General features: G+C 43.6%; 1 protein-coding gene across 1 annotated transcript; it reads left to right on the top strand.

Annotated features, from left to right (window-relative positions):
* The first annotated feature begins 2,081 nt into the window (after nucleotides 1-2,081).
* Nucleotides 2,082-22,506, top strand: LOC144592357 (uncharacterized). The gene is made up of 4 exons (XM_078396904.1): nucleotides 2,082-2,101; nucleotides 9,336-9,362; nucleotides 19,134-19,281; nucleotides 22,325-22,506. Exons 1-4 carry the CDS (start codon nucleotides 2,092-2,094, stop codon nucleotides 22,485-22,487), a joined length of 348 nt encoding a protein of 115 aa, XP_078253030.1. The 5' UTR covers nucleotides 2,082-2,091; the 3' UTR covers nucleotides 22,488-22,506.
* The last annotated feature ends 1,359 nt before the right edge of the window (nucleotides 22,507-23,865 follow it).

Genomic DNA, 23,865 nt, shown 5'->3' on the forward strand with positions numbered 1-23,865 from the left:
TTCCAGGGGGTCCTTTGTGACTTAAGAGAATAGGAGGAGATTCCAAGGACCATGGGGTACATTAGCTGCCTCCCTCCGTACACCTCTCCTGTCCCCACCCTGTCCCCCTAATGCCTTTAAGCAGTGACTGCCACATCTTTCACAGTCATGGCAAAGGAGATCGTGGTCACTTCTTCCATCTTTTTCCTTGCACTCTTTGGCATGCCGAGGAATGCTCACTGCTGCCTTCAATGTGAGAAGGAATTTACCAACAAATTCAACTACTACAGGAAGCACCTGTGGTGGCGGTCGTCCTGGGCTGGGGATCTGATCTTTTGTCAGAAATTCATTGACTCTTGGGTGAAAGAGATCAAGGAAACCAAGGTCGAATTGCGTGAGTATCAGACTTGCTTCTCAATGTTTTTCATATTTATGTTGGCACATTTTGGCATTCTTACACCATGGAACTGGAAGCAGCCTCCGGAGAGGACACAAACAGGCAGAAATCCCAAAGTTAGTCTGCTATTCCCTGATCCTTGACAGGATGTACCGTCGCACAATTACCCATGCGAGCAGTCTGATTGACAAGAACTTCCAATAAGCTACACATCTATATACTAAACCTCTCTTTTGTTTGTTTGTTTATTCCTGAACTGCAGCGAAAACGGTACACAATAACGTGACAATTTTAGGCCCACCTTACTCACCGTCGTCCCTTTGGTGCTATTGGAAGAAGTTTCATTGAAATCGGTGTTATATTTTTAGTTATTCACATTTTAAAGTTTAAATCTATCTCCTAGGGAGGGAGGGGGAGGGAGGGAGAAGGGAGGGGGGGGGGGGGGATGGAGGGAGGGAGGGAGAGGAGGGAAGATAAGGGGGGTTGAGGTGAATGGAGTGGGGGGAAGGTGAAGGGCAGGGAGAGGTGGGAGGAGGGGGGAGGGAGGGGGAGGGAGGGAGGGGGAGGGAGGGGGAGGGAGGGAGGGGGAGGGAGGGGGGGAGGGAGAGGTTTGGGCCCAATGGGTCCACTTGGTCTAGTTGTTCTTAAAACTCCAGTAAATTACATTTAAAGTATATTTGGACAGGTACATGGATAGGAAATGTTTAGAGGGATACTAGACCAAGTGGTCCCGTTGGGCCCAAACCTCACCTGCATTGGTGCAGCACCCTCTCCTCCCCCCTCCTATCCTCCCCCTCCACCCTCCCTCCCCTCCCTCCCTCCTTTCTCCCCTCCCCCTCCCTCCCCTCCCCCTCCCCCCACTGCATCCTCTCAATCCCCCTTATCCTCCCTCCTCCTTCCCCCCTCCCCCTCCCCCTCCCTCCTCCCTCCACTCCCCCTCCCCCTGCCGCTCCCTACTGAACTGGACTGAAAACACCGATGCGCTATACAGAAAGGGCCAGAGCAGACTTTATCTGCTAAGGAGACTCAGGTCCTTTGGAGTGCAGGGGGCACTCCTAAGGACCTTCTACAACACGGTGGTTGCATCGGCCATTTTCTATGGAGTGGTCTGCTGGAGCAGCAGCATCTCAGCGGCGGAAGGGAAGAGACTCGACAAGCTGGTCAGGAAGGCCAGCTCTGCCCTGGGTTGCCCCCTCGACTCAGTGCAGGTGGTGGGAGAGAGGAGGATGATGGCAAAGCTAACATCACTGCTGGACAACGACTCCCACCCCATGCAGGACACTGTCACTGCACTGAGTAGCTCCTTCAGTGACACCCCAAGTGCGTGAAGGAGAGATATAGGAGGTCCTTCCTTCCCGCTGCTGTGAGACTGCACAACCAGCACTGCTCCCAGCGGACGAGTCAACAATAGCAGCTAAGAACACACAGAAAACTGATGACAATTTATGTATCTTTTATTTAAAATGAATGATCTCTTGCTCTCTTGCTATCCACTTTGCTGCTGTAACACTGTAAATTCCCCCGGTGTGGGACGAATAAAGGAATATATTATTATTATTATTATTATTATTATTATTATTATTATTATTATATTATTAAGCCTGTGTCTTTTTGGTTTATGACTTGGTTTTGTCTCTTTTGCAGCGAAACAGGACCTCAGATCAATTGCTCGGGATGTTTACAATCTGATGGATCAGCAGTACAAGTTGTCACACATGGGCATTGGTGAGGAAAAAAGTCCACTTCAAATCTTCTTAGATACAGCTCTTAGGGCTAACAAACTCAAGGGGAGAAAGCAGGAATGGGGTATTGATTTTGGATGATCAGCCATGATCTTATTGAATGGTGGTGTTGGCTCAAAGGACCGAATGGCCTACTCCTGAACCTATTTTCTATGTTTCTATGTCTATGTTTTTTAATTGGGATTGGATGATGTGGTCTGCAGAGGGGATCCCTGAAAAGTTTCCTTTGATGAAAGAAATGTTCTTTCCATGTGATGCAGCAATATCTGAAGTGTACACATTTGTCGTAACATAGGGAATACAGTAGCCAAGTTGTGAACTGCAGATTCCTTCAAACAAGCAATGAGATTACGACCACATCTTTCATTTCCTGGAGTTGGATGAAGGATTAATTTTGGCCTTTCAGCACCAGCAGTAATTCCCCAAAATGTCCTGCTAACAGTGCTGAGATCCACCTGAGGCAGCACAGATAGGGGAGTAAGCTTTCCGATCAGGGCTCAGCAGTTAGCACTCCAGGTTCCACCCCGACTAGTGGTGCTGCCTGCGCAAAGGATATGCACTCCCTCTGTTATACCAAGCATTTTCTTTGGGTGCTCCTTTCTTTCGCAAGATGTGCTGGTAGTTAATTAGCTATTATAAATCACCCATCAATGTAGTGAGTTAAAATGGATCCCAGAGTGGTTGTAGGCATTTGCGAGTGAAGATAAATTGCAGAGCTGCAGGCAATAAAGCTGGTTGATTCAGGCATTTGATATAGAAGGCAGGGCCGTTTTTACAGCATTATGGGCCCCCGGGCAAAGCAGTGTACTGGGGCCCCTACCGTTACTCTCCCCCACCCCCCTTTCCCTACAGGCCCCCCCCTGTCTTGCCGGCGAAAAGCACTTACCGAAAAGCACTTAGCGATGGACTTAGGGTGCTACATTGTTGCGAAAAGCACTTACAGATCGCTGTGAGAAGCACTTAGTGACCGAAAATGTTGCGAAAAAAGCACTTATTGAACCTACATTTTTAAAGTAGTATTTATTTATTGCAAGTCACTTAACATACACAGATCAGCATGGGGCCCTTATGCTCGTGGGCCCCCGGGCAAGTGCCCATCAGGCCCATGCGTTAAGACGGCCCTGACAGAAGGGAGGAAGCTGTGCGGAAGTCTGGAGATCTTACAATTACAATGGGATTCTGTCCTTGAGATCTGCTCGTAACCCAAGCAGTTTGTAAGTTGGAAATACAGCCGCCCAGCAATATATTTAAATAAATACAGCGCCAGAGATCAGGGTTCGATCCTGACTACGGGTGCTGTCTGTACGGAGATTGTATGTTCTCTCTGTGATCATGTGGGTTTTCGCCAGGTTCTCCGGTTTCCTCCAACATTCCCAAGACCTGCAGGTTTGTAGGTTAATTGGCTTCTGTAAATTGTCCCTATTGCATAGGATAGAACGAGTGATCAAATTGGTTGGCATGAACACAGCGGGCTGAAGGGCCTGTTTCCGCACTGTATCTCTAAAATAACAAACTAAAACTTAGCCCAAGCAAAGTTAACGTGTGGTTAAACCAGGATGTTTAACTCAACCATTTGGATATTACTGCAAACAGAATTCCTGCAAAGCAGAAGATGCCTGCAGTCCTACAGCAACCCGCAAATCCACCCTGCTGGTCTCCCACACGATGTTTCGAATGTACTGGCTGTACATAAACCAACTGTTCGTAACCAGCGGAGGTCCTTTATTGCCATGATCTGAATCTTTTCTTCCTCCAAATCCTACACATTGTGGTGAATCTTTGGGACTCTCTGCCCAGAGAACTGCAGAGGTAAGATGTCCGGGAGGTCTTTAAAGAGCAAGTAGAAACATTTTTGAATGATCAAGGAATCAATAGCAGTGGGGAACTGGCACAGGAGAGGAGATGAGCCCTCGGGCAGATCAGTCCTGATTGTACTGAAATGCTGGGCCAGCCTTTAAGGGCTATTAGAGGCACTTTCACCAGATGGACTACAGCGTTCAAGAAGGTAGGTCACACCATCTTAAGGGAAAATGGGGAAAGGCAATGCACCAATCCTGGAAAATGAATAAACAGGAAAATATTACCGGCAACAACGCTAGCTCATCAGCTCTCAATGGCACATGATTTTTTACTTTAATAAGTAAAGCTAAATACTTGTACCAATGGAGCACAGCAAGATATTCATTGGACTCAACTGGTCAATGTTTATGTGGAGGAAGAAAGTGCAGATGTTGGTTTATACCGAAGATTGACACAAAATGCAAGAGTGACTCAGCGGGTCAGGCAGCATCTCTGGAGAAAAGGAATAGGTGACGTTTCGGGTCGGAACCCTTCTTCAGACACAATGTTTACAGTCCCCGAGCTTCCCCTCATCATGCCCCTCTATTAGCAAACCTTCTATCTATCACAATCTCACTCATCCATCCACCTCCCCCTTAAATGCTCCTCTGCTGTTTGCTTTGATCACTTCCCATGAAAACGAGCCACGCGGTCTTGTCATTCTCTGGTAGCAAAGTATCTCAAGAGATCCCCATTGGATTGATTGGAAGCCGTGGATACATTGATTGCATTGTTTGAAACTGAAGGTTAGATTTTAATGTTCGCTGGACACACTAGAGATACTATAGTCGATGCTGGAATTTTGAGTAAAAATACAAAACTCTGGAAGAGCTCTGTGGGTCAGCCTGAAGAAGGATCCCGAAACAAAACATCATCTGTTCACTTTTCTCCACAGATGCCGCCTGATCTGTTTTTTCCAGCAGTTTTTCTTTGCTTCCAATTGTCACTGTTTGTTGCAAAGAGGATGTTGTGAATTGGCTGTTGTTATTTGCCGTGTCCATTTGCTCACCTTTCCCATTGGGCAGGGCATGTAATGCATCATATCACTGGTGTCACTTTCAAATCGTGTGGAATTTAACATCTGTCTTTGTTTTAAAAATAAACAGGTTAATAATGATACTAATGGGAATTTGTGCGGCACGGTGACAAAGCTAGAAGGGCTGCTGCCCCATAGCTCCAGAGACCTCAGTTCAATCCTGATCTTGGGTTCTGTCTGTGTGGAGTTGGTGCATTCACCTTGTGACTGTGTGGCTTTCCTCCAGATGCCTAGGTTTCCTCCTGCAACACATGGGTTGGTGGGTTGCCAATGTAAATTTCCTCGCGTGCAGAACCTGTGGGTGAGGGGTAAGCTGATGAGAATGTGGGTGGAGTAAATGCTTGGATGAGTGCAAATGGATGCTTGATGGTCATTATGGACTTGTTGGGGCAAAGGGATTGCTTCTGCCGTCTCACTCTGTGACATTACCATCTCACTCTGTCTGCGACATTACCTGTCACTCTGTGACATTACCTGACAATATCATCTGTGGAAATATTTCAGGCTACTTTCCTAAAGCTCTGCAGCGAATCAAAAGATATCAAGTAGAAAAAATCACTGATGCTGTTAAAAAATGTAAGTAAAAAAGTTGCATTTGAGCAATTCTTCCATTTGAGTTGTAGCACATACAGTTAAAAGTTATCAACATGGCATCAAACTAGATCAATGTTTCTTCTACTACAACAGTTTGGTCATCTCTATTTTGTGTTGGATTCATTTGACCTTGTGTAGGTTCTCCTTCAAATCACAATTTATCCTGATTTTAAATTTATAATTGAACTCCACATCTAATGACATTAAAAGAGTATATTTACTGTGGTTAAAGACCACAGTGGTTATGGCAGCACAGTGCTGCAGCTGGTAGAGCTGCTGCCTTTCAGCGCCAAAGACTCGGGATCTATCCTGACCTCGGGTGTTGTCTGTGTGGAGTTTGCATGTTTTCCCTGTGACCACGAAGGTTTCCCCCCGGGGCCCAAAGACTTGTGGTGATGTAGGTTAATTGGTCTCTGTAAATTGCCCCTAGAGTGTAGGGAGTGGGTGAGAAAGTAGGATAACTTAGAACTAGTGCGAATAGGTGATCAACGGTTGGCGTGGATTCGGTGGGCTGAAGGGCCTATTTGCATACTGTATCCCTAAACTAAACTAAGCATTGATTACCACCATCAAGGGCAGTAAGGAATGGGTAACAAATATTGTCGATGCCAGCATCAATCACATCCCATGATTGATTATTCATCGTCCTCCCATTCATCATATTCAATGATGATTCTCGAGTTCCGACGTCTTTAAAACGTTGGGAGCTAGGCTCACAATCTGGTTGTGTGTTAGATTCATGGCATGTGCAGATAAAGCGATTGTGCTAATAATGGGGAGATGAATAATAATGGGAGATGCCCATTTCTTTCCACCTTACAATGATAATGTGATTAAACAAGAACACTGGAACTACCTGTAAATGGTCCACACTTTCAAATGGCGGAACAAATATCATTTATCTATTTGAAAATGTACCTGGGAGACCCATAAATTTTGCAGCAAACTATCTTCTGACACATTTTATTTTCCACTCCTCCAGACATATCCATATTATCAGAAAATATTGTGATGCTGTGACTGAGCACAGACCTCTGGCTCCTGTTACAATAAACTCCACAGTCCACCTCGAAGGTATTTGTCTTTAAGAAGCAGATAATGCAGGGACATGGAATAAGAGCTCACCTAGCACGCGAAGCCAACTTTTCCATTCAGTTAGATCATGACCTTAATTGACCCTTGGGATTATTTTCCAATAAAAACATTGTCAGTCCTAGTTAACTATCATCCTCTAAACAGCAGTAGTTCCAGATTTCCATTACATTTTGTGTACTTCCTGATATTCCTATACACTTTGTACTTTATCTAGGATTGTGGTTATGTACTTTGCTGAACTGTATGCAACAACAACAACAAAAATCAGTACCTCAGTGTATGCACAATAAAGAACCATTGGATCCATTGAATTATCCCTGAGGAGCCTGGGTCTAATCAAGGTTCTTTCCCTTGTTCCAAATTCACCCCAAAGAGGAAACTGCCTACCAAACAATTTATACCACTCGCTTTCATCATTCCCTAATCTTTATCCAATGCAAGCTTAGTTTGCGAGATCTATTCACATAATCTAACTGCATTCAAGAAAGGGAAGTGTTTATTTATCATATGTGCTGGATATGAACCAGAACACTTAAATTCTTACTTGCTGCAGCTTTACAGGCACATTAGACACAATAACAGCAAAAACATACAATACATTTTCAGTGATTCCACGTGAATCAGACTGTGATAGTACAAAGCCAGAATACATAATACTTTGTCCTAGTATTTGTCCTAATTTCAAGCTAGGATATTTGCATTGTTTCCTCTCAAGTAATAATCAAAGCAGAACACCTCCTGATGACCGAAGATAGACACAAAATACTGGAGTAACTCAGCAGGAGAGGCAGCATCTCTGGACAGAAGGAAAGGGTGATGTTTTGGGTCGAGACCCCTCTTCAGACTGTCTCGGGTCTCGGCCCGAAACGTCACCCATTCCTTCTCTCCAGAGATCCTGCCTGTCCTGCTGAGATACTCCAGCATTTTGCGTCTATCTTCGGTGTAAACCAGCATCTGCAGTTCCTTCCTACACAAACTCCTGAGGACCAATACTTTATGGTGGAATCTTGAAACATCAAAGAGACTTTTAGCCAACCTGTCTGACCGCAGAAACTGTCCATTTTGATCCACTTTAACTGCCTCCTCCATCTTCTGATTTCTCTGTCTGTCCCAGCAACAACTGCCATGTCCCTCTCAATTGTTTCTTCATGGGACAGTTTCTGAGGTTTGTTTGCTGACCTTGTAGGTTCTCAATCAAAGATCAGTACACTAACAGTGCACTATACACCCTCACATTGTGGTAATCTTAAATTGGAAAAGATACAATCCTTTTCATGTCATCCTTTCCACATTCATCACACCATCTTCTGCCATTTCCGACAGCCAAATCCAACATTTACCTCCCTTCTTCTCCTCTTCCAGCATTTCTAATGGTATTCAGTTTCAGATTAATTTATTGTCACGTGTACCGAGGTACAGTGTGCTAAGCCCTTCCCTTGGGGATACACTGGTGCATCTCAATGTTTGCTTACTCCATTGCCGCACTGTCCCATTTGTTTGGCTTCCGTAAGCTGTCCCTAGTGTGTTGGATAGATCTAGTAGATGGGTGATCGCTGGTCAGCACGGACCCGGTGGGCCGAAGGGCGTCTTTCCACGCTGTATCTCTAAACTCAACTAAACATGGTTTAACATAAAGATAGGGTGGTGAGGAACAGTGAACAATGGGACAGGTCTGTGAATAGGGGAAGGTGGATGAGACTAAATGGTCATGGATGAAAGACTCAAGAGCAAAGTAAATATATGATTTGTACGTTAATTGGTCTGTGAAATTGCCCCTAATGTGTACGAGTGTGAGCAGGTGGTCGGTGGTCAGAGTCGACTAAGTGAGCCAAAGGGTCTGTTTCCTTGCTATATTTATCAATCAAAGTGATTAACTTGTACCACATTTTAGTTATTTAATCTCTCATCTCTGTCACATCAGCTCGGACCTTCCCTGTAGCTTTCTTTATCCTCATCCCCCATCACTTTTTTCTGCATCTTACTGTTTGTTCGTCTTCAACTATTCTCATTTCCCCTGTAAGGTCATTGAGTTGAAACATTAACCCTGTTTCACTCGCCACAGATATTGCCTGTCGAACCTGTCTAGCATTTTCCCCTCGCACGTGCTCATTGGCAGTTTTTTATTCAAGAGCTGTGTTTTTAAATGACTAGACATTTCTTATTCCAATAGCCCTCTTTGTAAATAAATGATTCCTGTTTACTTCATTCCTTTGCAAACCATCACAAACAGATGCCTTCCAGTTACTGACCAGTACACCCAAATCAATGATCTTTCACTCATCTTTCACAAATCACGACAAAGATTATTGCATGCGTATGATGAGCCATTTTGAAAGCTTAATGTAACAATCAATTAAGATTACAGGTGTAGGAAGGAACTGCAGATGCTGGTTTAAACCGAAGATAGACACAAAATGCTGGAGTAACTCAGCGGGACAGGCAGCATCTCTGGAGAGAAGGAATGGGTGATGTTTCAGGTGGAGAACCTTCTTCACACATCAGGTCTCCAACATTTTGTGTCTTATTAAGATTACAGCTCAGGTGGTTCTTGCTCATCTTCCGTGAGTAATGTGAAAGTTGAATCTAGATTGCCCATAGTTATTGATGAAGTGGAAATGGTTTAATTTATTAACATTTCCTGTCTCCTCCCCAGCTGCACAGGCCTGTTCTGACATCTGCGGTGAGTACTTTTAAAATTTCATTTACCCTTTACTATCCAATAGAAACAACTCACTACATTTAACACAGGTCGGATTTTAAGAATCTGGCACAGGTGATGTACCATAACAACATTTAAAATACATTTGGACAGCCACATGGATAAGAAGGGTTTAGAGGGGTATGGGCCAAACACGAGCAGGTGGGACCAGTGTAGTTGGGTAGGTTGGGCTGAAGGACCGGTTTCCATGCTGCATGACTCTCTAAGAGGAATTCACCCAAAGTGCTGGTTTTACTTATCCAGACACTAGGGTCATACTGAAGCTAAGAAATCATATCATTGGCAGGCACAAACCTGTCAAATTAAATCCCCTCCTCACCAGAAATCCAACACTCATTTTTATGGGAGACTTGGCCAATACTGATTGTGTGACCAACTCCAAATGGATGTCATCCAGGAGGTTTTATCACTTGACCGTATGACCTCACCATGCCCCATGCCCCTCCTCCCCTTACTTCTACCATTGGGCCATTTCTACACCTATTGTAAAAGTATCACTATTTTGTTACCCAATTGAATGCTCCTCAACTGCCAGTCAAACAGCCTCTCCCATTATTTTCAATATTCTAATCTGCAAAGAAAGGAAAATGTTCAAAGAATGTATGCACATTGGAATTTTTTCTTTTTTTTTCCATTCCCAACTAATCTAGGGGATTGGTTTTCATTCCCTGGTGAGAGGGAATTGTAGGATCTCTCCTCATAATTTATCCTCGCTGACTAGGTATCGTTTCATTAAATGCACTTCCTTTGAGTTCTGAGCAACTTGGCACTGATCTTAAAACATTTTTTTTTTCGGTGTGGAGTTTAGTGTCAGCAGTTTGAGCATTGATGGAACAAATGTAAGATTTGTCAGACTACCAGTGGTGGGGTGGAGGCAGATTGTGTAATGGTTCCATAATCCCTGGTGTCCCTGGTGGTGGTGGCATCTGTTGGGGCAGGTTGGGGGCAAAACATTTTTTTTTACCTTTGACAAGCCCCCGGTATTTAGTTTGTAACAATTATATCATTACTGATCAATTATAAAGCAATGCTTGTATGGACAGTACAGCATACATTTAGGTCAACATTTGGTCTACTGTGCCCATGCTGGATTCTCATCCACATCCCAGTTCTTGGTTCGCAAACCTTTTGAATGTGCATCAAACACTTACCCAGTTTCTTTCACATGTGCCGAGCTTTTCTGTCTGCACCACCTCTCCAGTCTCTGAGTTCCAGTCATCCTTCTCCACTCATTGTGTAAGGAGAAATCCCACTACCACTCTGCCACCATCACCTTACATCTACGTCCCCTTCTGTTGCACTTCGTCCCTCCGCCTGGTCAGCCTGGTCCAAGTTGTCTCACAGCTTCATACATCTGGATTCCCTCAGCCCGATCATTCGAGAGAAAACATCATTGATAATGTTCTTGTAGATGACCTCTGAACAGAAACAGTGCTTTCAGCTCACTAACTCTGCACGTTCCATTTGCACAAATTCTACATTAATTCCATTCTCCCCACATTCTATCAATTTCTCCCACCTATCCCCCCCCCAACTCCCCAATTTTACCATTAATCGCAGAGGGAAATCTGTAGAACTTACTGAGTCACACATCTTTAAAACGTGGAAGGAAACTTGCGCACCCTGGAGGAAAACCATGCGATCGTAGGGAGAATGTGCAAAGTCCTCACTGTCAGCATCTGAGGTCAGGATTGAACCTAGGTCTCTGGCGCTGTGAGGCAGTAGTTCTATTAGCTGTGCCATCTTGCCACCACTTATATACTATGGCTTGGTCAATAAAGGGAACTATCCCACATGCTTTATGTACCTTAACACATTGAGGTATGCGTATTCTCCCTCAGGGAGATAATAATAGCTTTCAGTTCCTTTTGAAATTGAATAATCGGAAAATAAAGGGTATTATATTTTATTTAATTAGAGATTTTGTCTTTCACAGGAATATACAAAATTGATTACATAGACTGCATAATCTGTGAAACCAAAACTGTGGAATGTGGCCACAAGTGTCCAGGTAAATACTGATAGTGGCCGGTTTAATTATGTTAGTAGTATCCATCTTGTCATTACGGTAAATGGCACAGAGAGTAGTGATATAATGTAGGAAGGGCAAACTGTGAATCACAGTGATACTTTGTGTGTGTGCTGCCCACAAAATGCAATCATCTTCATGGGAGCCAGTTGTAAAGTAGAGGCAGGACAGAATCCAAGAATCTCACACTATTGAAGAATGCCATTCAGCCCAACTTTGGAAGAGATGTCTGGTGTAGTCTCACATTTACATTTACTGCAGAGTTCCATTCCTTACGCCTGTCCGTTTTGTCTTTTGAAGTTTCCAAGGGAATTTGACTGGACAAACATTTCAGACCAGATCTGAAAGACCCACAATGTGATAAAAAAAGATAAGACACATACGCCATAGCATTTCTGATGTTTCTTTTTGGCCATGCCAAACACCTTACTGCCAATGACTGAAAACCAGCCATTGTTATGAAGCAGGAAGTGTGGCAGAGAATTGTTCGCAACAAGGTCCCAGAGAAAGAATGCTAATAATGCTCCAGTGTATTTTCATTTTTAGTAACCTATCCATTGTAAGAACCTGATCCATACACTGAAACCAGTTTGTTACAACACCAATTATACATCCTTCCTGCTATAACCAATGGTTATGCATGAACCAGGCAATTATTTACTCAGCCATTTTATTATACAGGAATTGATTATAAATAAAAGGTATAAGTGTATAATGGAAGGGTGTAAGCTGCTGGTTATTTGGTACCCATACTCATAAGGGCAACACTGTGGCACAGCTGTTAGAACTCTCCCACAGCGCCAAAGACCCCGGTTCCATCCTGACCTCGGGTGCTGCCCATGTGGAATTTCCACATTCTCCCTGTGGCCACGTGGGTTTCCTCCCACATTCCAAAGACGTGTGGGTTTGTAGGTCAATTGGCTTCTATAAATTGGCCCTAGTGTGTAGGATAGAATTAGTGAATGGGTGATTATTGGTTGGCATGAACTTGGGGGGGCCGAAGGGTCTGTTACCACGCTGTATCTCTAAACTAAACTAATGTTTAGTAGGCAGATGGGCATAGTGCCCATGCACACCATAAAAATGCATAATATACACACCTGCCCATTTCCTTTCCATTTGTTATACTCCTGCTGCTAATACATTTGCCTACAATGAATAAGAGCATTTTATTCCCACATTCGCACTTTTTGTTGCACACCCTTTCCTTGCATGCATTTAAACAAATGTTAGGCATCTCATCAATTGCACACATTACCATCCTGCCACACGACTCTGTATTATATATGTATATTATGCAAACATCAACCAGAGAGCCAGTTGTTCCACATCTGTGCCCATTAGACACCTGTCATTTACATCCAGATACTAAAAGTCTCATTTGCTTGTTTGTTTGTTCCTGAACCACAGCCAAACCGGTACATGATAGCGCAACAATTTTAGGCCCACCTTTACTCGCCAGGTGGTGGCCTGTTGTAGATTGGTGCTAATGGAAGAGGTTTCATTGAAATCGGTGTTATATTTTTAAAGTTATTCACATTTTAAAGTTTAAATCTATCTCCTAGGGAGGGAGGGAGGAGGGAGGGAGAGATGGGGGGGGAGGATAAGGGGGTTGTGGGGAGGGGAAGGGAGGGAGGAGGGGAGGGGGAGGAGGGAGGGAAGGGGAGAGGGAGGGGAGGGGGGAGAGAGGGAAGGGGAGGAGGGAGGGGTGAAGGGGAGGAGAGGGAGGGGGAGGGAGAAGGGGGAGGGGATGAGGGGGAGGGGAGGAGGGGAAGGGGGGGGAGTGGAAGGGGGGGAGGGTTCTGCACCAATGCAGGAGAGGTTTGGGCCCAATGGGTCCACTTGGTCTAGTACTCAATAATTTTGAACTCTTCCCACTTTACACCCATTTGATTACATGCCTCAGTGCGCACACACACACACTCATTATAACCCTGCCCATTATATCTACTTGCCCACTTTGCAGCCTACCTTTCATCCGCTTGTGATAACAAACCCCACCTATTATATGCCAACCCATTAGACATGACTACCCATTATGGTGGTGGCCTGTTGTAGATGACAATAGCATGGTTGTGCAGTCTCATGTCTTGCGGGATCAAGTATGGCTCACTAAATCTTGTATTTAAAGATACAGAATGGAAACAGGTCCTTCAGCCCATCAAGTCCACGCTGACCATTGATCACCCGTTGACATTGGTTCTATGTTATCCCACTTTCTCAGCTCATGCTAGGGGCAGTTTGCAGAGGTCAATTAACCTACTTACCTGCGCAACTCACGACTTTGGGATATGGGAGGAAACTGGAGCACCCGATGGAAACCCACACTGTCACAGGGAGAACGTGCAAACTCTATAAGAGCAGCACTCGAGGTCAGGGTCGAACCCAGATCTCTGGCGCTGTGAGGCAGCAGCTCTACCACCTGCGCCACTGTGCTCCCTTGCCTGCCACATGCTCTCTGCCCAATTTTAGTTTCATTCAAACTCAGGAAAATTTGAAGATCGGTCCAGTGTATGGCTGAGAGGTTCATACCGGTGCACTGCATTGAGAGACTCTGGGAGGAGATCATTCAATACTTCTCCTTGCAATGTTATGTGGGCACTCATTTCATATTGTAATATAAATCCTTTTATTCCTTGGGACATTTAATTTGTCCCTGCTTCCAGGAGCTAGCATTGAAATGTGAAGATCTGAGTCTGATTGAAACATGCTGTTTTTTTCACGAGCTTACAATTCAGCACAGTTCCAGGATAATTCAACCTTTCTTCCCGACAATAATTGTTACAAGTGCCACGCTAAACCAATGAAAATGGGACAATTATCACTGTATTAATCTTCGACTCGAATTACCACCCCTTGTTGCAAAGCTGCTAAAGTTCTACTCCCCTGTAAAAGGTCCCTGTAGTCTGCCCTCTTTCTCAGAAAATTAGCACTAAACGATTCCTGCACTGACCTTCCATTTCTGGCAGTGATTGTGGTTCCAAGAACACACACCATAAATCTGCACATATGCTTTTAACAAAATACCAACCAGTTAAATTAATGGTCAGCACATGCCTGAATCTCCATTATTCACTCCTGGAGGGATAACTTCAGCAACAGGAGCACAAGCTGAGGAGAGGACATTTGAGTAAGGAAAATGTGCATTTATAAAAAAAAGTTTCATGATTTCAGGGCGTCCCAAAACACTTTACAGCCAATAAAGTACTTTCGAAGTGTAATCACTGTTGTGAGATAGGATTCGGTTTCCCACAGTAGTGTTTATTACCCTCTTACACTTTTTCACTGGAGTGATTAAGGTATGTATAGAAAAGACAGACAGGTGGGCAGAGGGGGTGGGGTTGCTCTGATGGTAAGGAATGATATTCATTCCCTTGCAAGGGGTGACATAGAATCAGGAGATGTTGAATCAGTATGGATAGAAATGAGAAATTGTAAGGGTAAAAAGACCCTAATGGGAGTTATCTATAGGCCCCCAAACAGTAGCCTCGACTTAGGGTGCAAGTTAAATCAGGAGATAAAATTGGCGTGTCAAAAATGTAATGCTACGGTGGTTATGGGAGATTTCAACATGCAGGTAGACTGGGAAAATCAGGTTGGAAATGGACCCCAGGAAAGAGAGTTTGTAGAGTGCCTTCGAGATGGATTCTTAGAACAGCTTGTACTGGAGCCTACCAGGGAGAAGGCAATTCTGGATTTAGTGTTGTGTAATGATCCTGATCTGATAAGGGGACTAGAGGTAAAAGAGCCATTAGGAGGCAGTGATCACAACATGATAAGTTTTACTCTGCAAATGGAAAGGCAGAAGGGAAAATCGGAAGTGTCGGTATTACAGTATAGCAAAGGGGATTACAGAGGCATGAGGCGTGAGCTGGCCAAAATTGATTGGAAGGAGGCCCTAGCAGGGAAGACGGTAGAACAGCAATGGCAGGTATTCCTGGGAATAATGCAGAGGTTGCAGGATCAATTTATTCCAAAGAGGTGGAAAGACTCTAAGGGGAGTAAGAGACACCTGTGGCTGACAAGGGAAGTCAGGGACAGCATAAAAATTAAGGAGAGGAAGTATAACATAGCAAAGAAGAGTGGGAAGACAGAGGATTGGGACTCTTTTAAAGAGCAACAAAAGTTAACTAAAAAGGCAATACGAGGAGAAAAGATGAGGTACGAGGGTAAACTAGCCAATAATATAAAGGAGGATAGCAAAAGTTTTTTTAGGTACGTGAAGAGGAAAAAAATAGTCAAGGCAAATGTGGGTCCCTTGAAGACAGAAGCAGGGGAATTTATTATGGGGAACAAAGAAATGGCAGACGAGTTAAACCGTTACTTTGGATCTGTCTTCACTGAGGAAGATACACACAATCTCCCAAATGTTCTAGGGGCTGGAGAACCTAGGGTGATGGAGGAACTGAAGGAAATCCACATTAGGCAGGAAATGGTTTTGGGTAGACTGATGGGACTGAAGGCTGATAAATCCCCAGGGCCTGATGGTCTGCATCCCAGAGTACTTAAGGAGGTGGCTCTAGAAATAGTGGAAGCATTGGAGATCATTTTTCAATGTTCTATAGATTCAGGATCAGTTCCTGTGGATTGGAGAATAGCAAATGTTATCCCACTTTTTAAGAAAGGAGGGAGAGAGAAAACGGGTAATTATAGACCAGTTAGTCTGACATCAGTGGTGGGGAAAATGCTGGAGTCAATTATAAAAGACGAAATTGCTGAGCATTTGGATAGCAGTAACGGGATCGTTCCGAGTCAGCATGGATTTACGAAGGGGAAATCATGCTTGACAAATCTACTGGAATTTTTTGAGGATGTAACTAGGAAAATTGACAAGGGAGAGTCAGTGGATGTGGTGTACCTCGACTTTCAGAAAGCCTTCGACAAGGTCCCACATAGGAGATTAGTGGGCAAAATTAGGGCACATGGTATTGGGGGTAGGGTACTGACATGGATAGAAAATTGGTTAACAGACAGAAAGCAAAGAGTGGGGATAAATGGGTCCCTTTCGGAATGGCAGGCAGTGACCAGTGGGGTACCGCAAGGTTCGGTGCTGGGACCCCAGCTATTTACGATATACATTAATGACTTAGACGAAGGGATTAAAAGTACCATTAGCAAATTTGCAGATGATACTAAGTTGGGGGGTAGTGTGAATTGTGAGGAAGATGCAATAAGGCTGCAGGGTGACCTGGACAGGTTGTGTGAGTGGGCGGATACATGGCAGATGCAGTTTAATGTAGATAAGTGTGAGGTTATTCACTTTGGAAGTAAGAATAGAAAGGCAGATTATTATCTGAATGGTGTCAAGTTAGGAGGAGGGGGAGTTCAACGAGATCTGGGTGTCCTAGTGCATCAGTCAATGAAAGGAAGCATGCAGGTTCAGCAGGCAGTGAAGAAAGCCAATGGAATGTTGGCCTTCGTAACAAGAGGAGTTGAGTATAGGAGCAAAGAGGTCCTTCTACAGTTGTACCGGGCCATGGTGAGACCGCACCTGGAGTACTGTGTGCAGTTTTGGTCTCCAAATTTGAGGAAGGATATTCTTGCTATGGAGGGCGTGCAGCGTAGGTTCACTAGATTAATTCCCGGAATGGCGGGACTGTCGTATGTTGAAAGGCTGGAGCGATTGGGCTTGTATACACTGGAATTTAGAAGGATGAGGGGGGATCTTATTGAAACATATAAGATAATTAGGGGATTGGACACATTAGAGGCAGATAACATGTTCCCAATGTTGGGGGAGTCCAGAACAAGGGGCCACAGTTTGAGAATAAGGGGTAGGCCATTTAGAACGGAGATGAGGAAGAACTTTTTCAGTCAGAGGGTGGTGAAGGTGTGGAATTCTCTGCCTCAGAAGGCAGTGGAGGCCAGTTCGTTGGATGCTTTCAAGAGAGAGCTGGATAGAGCTCTTAAGGATAGCGGAGTGAGGGGGTATGGGGAGAAGGCAGGAACGGGGTACTGATTGATAGTGATCAGCCATGATCGCATTGAATGGCGGTGCTGGCTCGAAGGGCTGAATGGCCTACTCCTGCACCTATTGTCTATTGTCTATTGTCTATAGGAGTGTGAAAATCGCGACCACCAGGTTCAGGAACAGCTGCTTCCCAACAAACATTGAGCTATTGAACACTATAAAAACCAACTAAAGCTCGAACTACGAACTGTCTTGGACACACTAGGGACTTTGGGCTTTAGTTTCGCTTTGCACTAATCTTGTGTTTTTTTAAAATGTATTGAACATTTTTTGTTTGTTTTTATTATACTATCTATCAAGTACTGCTTACAGTACTGCTGCTGCAAGTAAGAATTTCCATTGTTCCATTTTGGTACATATGACAAGTAAACACTCTAAACTCTTGACATGCTTAATGATGACATGCAAGCCGTGATCCCAAACAAGGGTGAGTGACAGAGGTAATCACAATGAAGACTAATAAACTGATAACAAACAAGGCTGCTTCAATGGCCAACACCTTTCTCAATCAATAGTCAATAGTCAATAGTCAATTTATCGGTCACATACACATAAATGCGTAGTGAAATGAAAAATTACCCACAGTCCAACAATAAGACCAATAAAAATAAGCAATAAAAATAAGCAATAACACACACAATCATAAACCAACACCAAACATCATAAATATTATGCATTAATATCCTGGTAGCTACCACCCATGTTTAATGGGCTGGAGTGGGGATTTACAGTTAACTGTGGTTAGCTGGTAACCATCAGCTCTGAGATACAAAGGTACATGAGTACAAATCCCATTGCACGTCCACAACAATCTAATTCCAGCTAATGGACCTGGTGCAGTGGACTCAGGCTGCTGTACTGCCAGAGGCCCTCTCTTTTTGAGACATTTGGTCCCTTGATGGGTGTTGGACATCACACTGGAATAAAAGTAAGAGAACTATCCCAAGTGACGGGCCCAACGTTTGCTTCTCCACATGTGAAACCATGCATATGGCCATTTTTATGCTGCCATTTCTAGGAGCTTGCTATGCGCACATTGACTGCTGCATTTTGCATATTACAACAGTGACTTCACAAGCACCCTATTGGCTTTATGATGTCCCAAGGTGATCACTCAGAACACGTGATGAACAGTGGTAGCCCAGACACCACCCGCATCCACACCCTATTCAACTGTGAAATACTCCTGAGATATTACCCACACAACCCACCCCAGCTGCCCCCCGGCCATTCCTCTCTATCCCACCGACCCTGCCATCCCCATTCAAACAGTTAGTGCCTAGACCCATCATGGAGAACGTTACTGTGGGGATCATTTTATTAATGGTTCAATGGTGCTTTATTGTCACATGTGCGAAGTACAAACACACAGTGAAATTATTTTCTTACAAACAGTCCACACCATCCCAGATTAGCAATTGGACAGAAATAATCTCCTGATTCCGCATGCAAGAGGCGCCATGTTTCCCTGCTGCAGTTGTTATAAGCGGTACCCGATTCAGGCAAGTCCCAGGCTGCTGCAGGCCTCCAGCCATTAACATCCATGGTCAACCAGCAACCGACGTCCTCTCCTCGCCCGTCCACCTTTGTGCCTTGGGGGCACCTTCCACAGCCGACCTAGAAGGCGCAGTAGGCCAGATCCCGGTTCCCTCTTTAAATAAACCAAGTCATGTGCGAAAGGAGCAGAGTTGAATTAAAACAGCAAGATTAATTGGAAGACATTCTCTTTCAGAAAAGACGCTGAGAGGAATGATACCTGCTGAGTTGAATAACACCAATACAGCAGAACCTCGCAGCCAAAGTGAAACCAATACACCAATAATCATCCTGCCAATTATTGGCGTAGTTATTCTGCTCCTTGGCATCATGGTGGGCGCATGGTAAGTATGAAATTAAAGCTGTTCTTCCATTTCTTCAGTTCAAGGTTCAAACCCTTCATCATTGTCTTTAGTTGAGAAAGGTAAAGATCAGGCAAATGAAAGAAAATGATGTCGAGAACATTATTGCCAAGTGTGGTGATTTAGGATTTCATTAAAGCTGAGAGGCAATTTGTACCCAATCTTTTTTGCCAGAACCTCTTCTGTCCCCGGAATGTTTAAGATTCCCATAATCATTGGATACAGGATTTAACTGTTTATCCTTTGCTCTACACTTTCCTTCCTGTTTGATATATTTATAAATTGCATCATTTTCATTCGATCCCAAAATTCCTCGTGGCCAATGAAATAATCTTGAAGCAAAACAAAAAATGTTGTTGCCGACCTGGCAGAGATTTACGAGTCGTCATTAAATACAGGCGAGGTGCCAAAAGACTAGAGGGTGACAAATGTTTTGCCTCTCGTCAAGAAAGGCTGCAGGGAAAAGCCTGGGTTCGACAGGCCAGTGGGCCAGGGTTCTGAAATATTAACCATTTCTCCTTCCACAGATGCTGCCTGATCTGCTAAGTTTGCAGCATTTTCTGCTTTTATTGTCTGTTATATGCCATGTGAACCTTCTTTGACCTTTCACTATGTTGTAAGCACCCTAAATGGAAGTTGCTCTCATTCCTTACTCCGCATAAGTTTTATCTTATGCATTTTTGGCATTTTAGTGCAGATCAAATGATAGTCAAAGAAACTTTGAGTAGATCCAATTTCATGTTTGCTTATATCAATGACATGGTTTCAATAATTGCAATTTCATACATGTTGGCGAGAAACCAGCCACTCGATCGTTGACTGAAAAGTTCAAGCTAATTGCTAAAATGCACATACTGAGCAATGTTCTTTCACATATTGAAATGGTTTCCTAAGGCTACTAGTGACATAGTTTGCAGGTGCATTCCTGTTAGTTTTTGCTAATGGCTAAAGAATTCAAATATCCTTGGTTTATTGAAACCAGGCACATGTAGATTGTTTTAATTTACTTTTGCTTTGTCCTCCAACTTATTTATACTGGCCATTAAGTCCATGATTTGATGTGATGATGTTAAAGTTAAACGTAGTTTGTAACAAACAGTGAGATGTTCTGATCTGGAAAGCACTGCTGGTTGGAAGTAGATTCAACAGTGCCTTTCAAAATGGATTTCAGGGAATAAATAGCCCTTCCAAAAAGTCAGAGTAATCCAATGGACGATGTGGTCGTACAAGGGAGAAAACAAGGATGTGAATTAGAAAATCATGGCGCTGCTGCAACTGAATGGTGACCAAGGACGAGAAGCAGTCTCTGCACCCACACTTGGCTCTGCTCCCACAGTATGGGATGAACTCATGGAGACCTTGTGGCTGGAAATATATCATTTTCCAAGACTCTCAAATTAAAAAAAATATGTATTTATAATAAATATATATATATATATAATATATAAAAGTATTTGACGTACTGTGGGGCAGCTGGTGGAGCTGCTGCCTCACAGTGCCACAGATCGAGGTTTGATCCTGACCTTAAGCGCTGTCTGTATGGATTTTGTATGTTCTGCCTGTGACAAAGTAGGTTTCCTTCAGGGTGGTCCGGTTTGCTCCCACATCCCAAAGATGTGCGGGTTGGTAGGTTAATTGGCCTCTGTAAATTGCCTCAGAGTGTGTAGGGAGTGGTAGAAAAAGTGGGATAACACAGAGCTGGTTGTGATTGATGGAATTGGAGGGCCAAAGGAACTTGCTTCCATGTTGTATTTTTGAATCAATATAAACAAAGCAAAGCCTCCTTGAGTGCAAATAAGGGTGGCGTGATTAGATTGTGACTGGAACTATGTTATCTTCTTAGTGCCTGCGTTTGGACAACAATGAGTAATGTTAAGGCTGCATCAGTCTACTTATGATGGACTAACCTATAATGAGCTTTTGTCAGCACTGAGCCTGCACTCGTTGGAGTTTAGAAGAATGAGGGGGGACCTCATTGAAACATACGGATTAGTGAAAGGCTTGGATAGAGTGGATGTGGAGAGGATGTTTCCATTGGTGGGAGAGTCCAGAACTGGAGGCCATAGCCTCAGAATTAAAGGACGTTCTTTTAGGAAGGAGATGAGGAGAAATTTATTTAGTCAGAGGGTGGTGAATCTGTGGAATTCCTTGCCACAGAAGGCTGTAGAGGCCATCAGTGGATATTTTTAAGGCAGAGATAGATAGATTCGTGATTAGTACAGGTGTCAGAGGATATGGGAAGAAGGCAGGAGAATAGGGTTAGGAGGGAGAGATAGATCAGCCATAATTGAATGGTGGAGCAGACTTGATGGGCCGAATGGCCTAATTCTACTCCAATTCCGTATGACCTTATGACTTGAGATATTTCCCAGACTGTCATGGGTGAGGAGAGATGAAGGGGCCGTCTGGGAAGAAATAAAGTGAGGAAGAGCAGCTCCGGGCTGTGAGTAGGCCTCAAATATCAGGTGGCATCCTGCTGAAGCCACGCTCCCAAAATATCCTCACAGCCTTTGACAGTTCAACACTGCAAAGATTCTAAACCTTTGTTTACATGTTTGAGACATTCAAAATTGTTTCAATCCAATAGATTTAAATAATTCAAGATAAAATTTCAATCAAATAAAAAAAATAAAAAAAATGTATATAAATGACTACTATGTCTTAAAGAATACTATGTTTACATATATTTGTTATGCTGTTGTGCATGTAAGAAGGGACGAAGGGCCTGTTTCTATGCTGCATCCCTAAATTAAACTAAACTCTGTCTTGAATATATTGAGTGACTGAACCTCTGTGGCCCCATTTGGAAGATATTTGCAAAGATTCTCTATCCTGGGGTGAAGAGATTTAATCCTTATTAAATATTGCTCTGGCATAATGAAGAAATAATAGTACTACTTCACTGTGGATGACACAGGCTAGAAAGGCAGAAGGGTGACCTCATCTCACATTTTTTTATTAATTCGGGTTTTATCACCTGTAACTTTCCAACCTTTGATTCCCTTATTCTCTGTGCTTGGTACAGCTGTTGTGCAAAATGCAGAAAGAAGAAGAAGGGCAAGGAGGAGGTGGCAGACTCGAGCTCAGGGGAGAGAATCGCAAATCAGAGGAAGAGTTCTAAGCGGAAACTGCAAAATAAGTGGAAGCGAAAAGAGGGAAGAAAGGAGATTGAACACTCAACGGAATGAAGTAGCCCAAATGCCACACGAAGCACCCGAAGCATTTCAAGTCGAATAAAGCCAATATATAATAGATTTACCAGCACTGTAGAGAGTTTCAAACACTTTAGTAAATAAACAAAAATATCTTAACCTTGAAGCACATTGTTGCAATTATATCAATATGCACACTACAATTTTAATAACTTCTTTTTGCACTGTGCAAGTAAATTGAAGAATGCAAATTCCTTCTCCAGATTGGAGACACATGGACAAATGCTGAAGTTATTTATACTTGATAATAATATATCACGGAGTATTTTCAAACTTAATCATAGCATGTCAATTATAAAGTAATTTATTAAAAAATGCCAGCTAGACAAAGACAATAGAGAGTTTCAATCGGAGCAGTCAACTGTGGTTTGAAAAGCTTGAACGGTTTTGGTGTCAATTCACAAACTATCAAAAAAATGCCACAACCCACAAAAGGTTAAGAAAATGTAAAAGGAAGGAACATGGGATCTGTGAGCTGAAGATTACAGTCGTTCACTCTAAATAATCACTTGGCCCACTGCTAGTGCCCAATGTCTACAGTATGTGCCATCTATGAAATACTGTTGCTACTCGTCCAGGCTACGTGAACAGTAATTCCCAAATCCTCAAACTCTACCACCAAGTAGAACAAAAGCAGCAGGCCATTGACAGTGCATAAGTTCATAGGTTCTAGGAGCAGACTTCGGCCATTTGGCCTATCAAGTCTACTCCACCATACAATCATGGCTAATCTATCTTTTCCTCAACCCCAGACTTCTGCCTTCTCCCTATAACCCCTGACTCCCTTACTAATCAAGAATTTGTCACTCTCCACCTTAGAAATATCCATTGACAGCCTCCATAGCCGTCTGTTGGCAATAAATTCCACAGATTTATCACCCTCTGACTAAATAAATTCCTCCTCATCTTTCTAAAGGTACGTCCTTTTATTCTGAGGCTCTGACCACCAAAACCTGCAGTTGCTCCTTCCAAATCGCGCACCATCCTGACTTGGAATTTTATTGTTGTTTCTTCACCATTGCAGGAACTCCTGACACAATTACACTGTCAGCAACTTCACCAGGAGACAGCCATGGCTCAAGTAGCACCACCACCATCTCAAGGGCAGTTGCTGGGCTTTGGAGATTGTTTGTATGTGTGTGTGTGTGTGTGTGTGTGTGTGTGTGTGTGTGTGTGTGTGTGTGTGTGTGTGTGTGTGTGTGTGTGTGTGTGTGTGTGTGTGTGTGTGTGTGTGTGTTTGTGTGTGTGTGTGTGTGTGTGTGTGTGTGTGTGTGTGTGTGTGTGTGTGTGTGTGTGTGTGTTTGTGTGTGTGTGTGTGTGTGTGTGTGTGTGTGTGTTTATGTGCACGTATGTA

The sequence above is a fragment of the Rhinoraja longicauda genome, chromosome 3, assembly GCF_053455715.1.
Source record: "Rhinoraja longicauda isolate Sanriku21f chromosome 3, sRhiLon1.1, whole genome shotgun sequence".
Lineage (NCBI taxonomy): Eukaryota > Metazoa > Chordata > Chondrichthyes > Rajiformes > Arhynchobatidae > Rhinoraja > Rhinoraja longicauda.

Bases quoted from the DNA above. Each gene is read 5' to 3' on its own strand.
- LOC144592357 (XM_078396904.1), top strand. The intron at 9,363-19,133 runs GTGAGTACTTTT...ATTCTCTTTCAG, and splicing joins GGCCTGTTCTGACATCTGCG to AAAAGACGCTGAGAGGAATG. The intron at 19,282-22,324 runs GTAAGTATGAAA...TGCTTGGTACAG, and splicing joins GGCATCATGGTGGGCGCATG to CTGTTGTGCAAAATGCAGAA.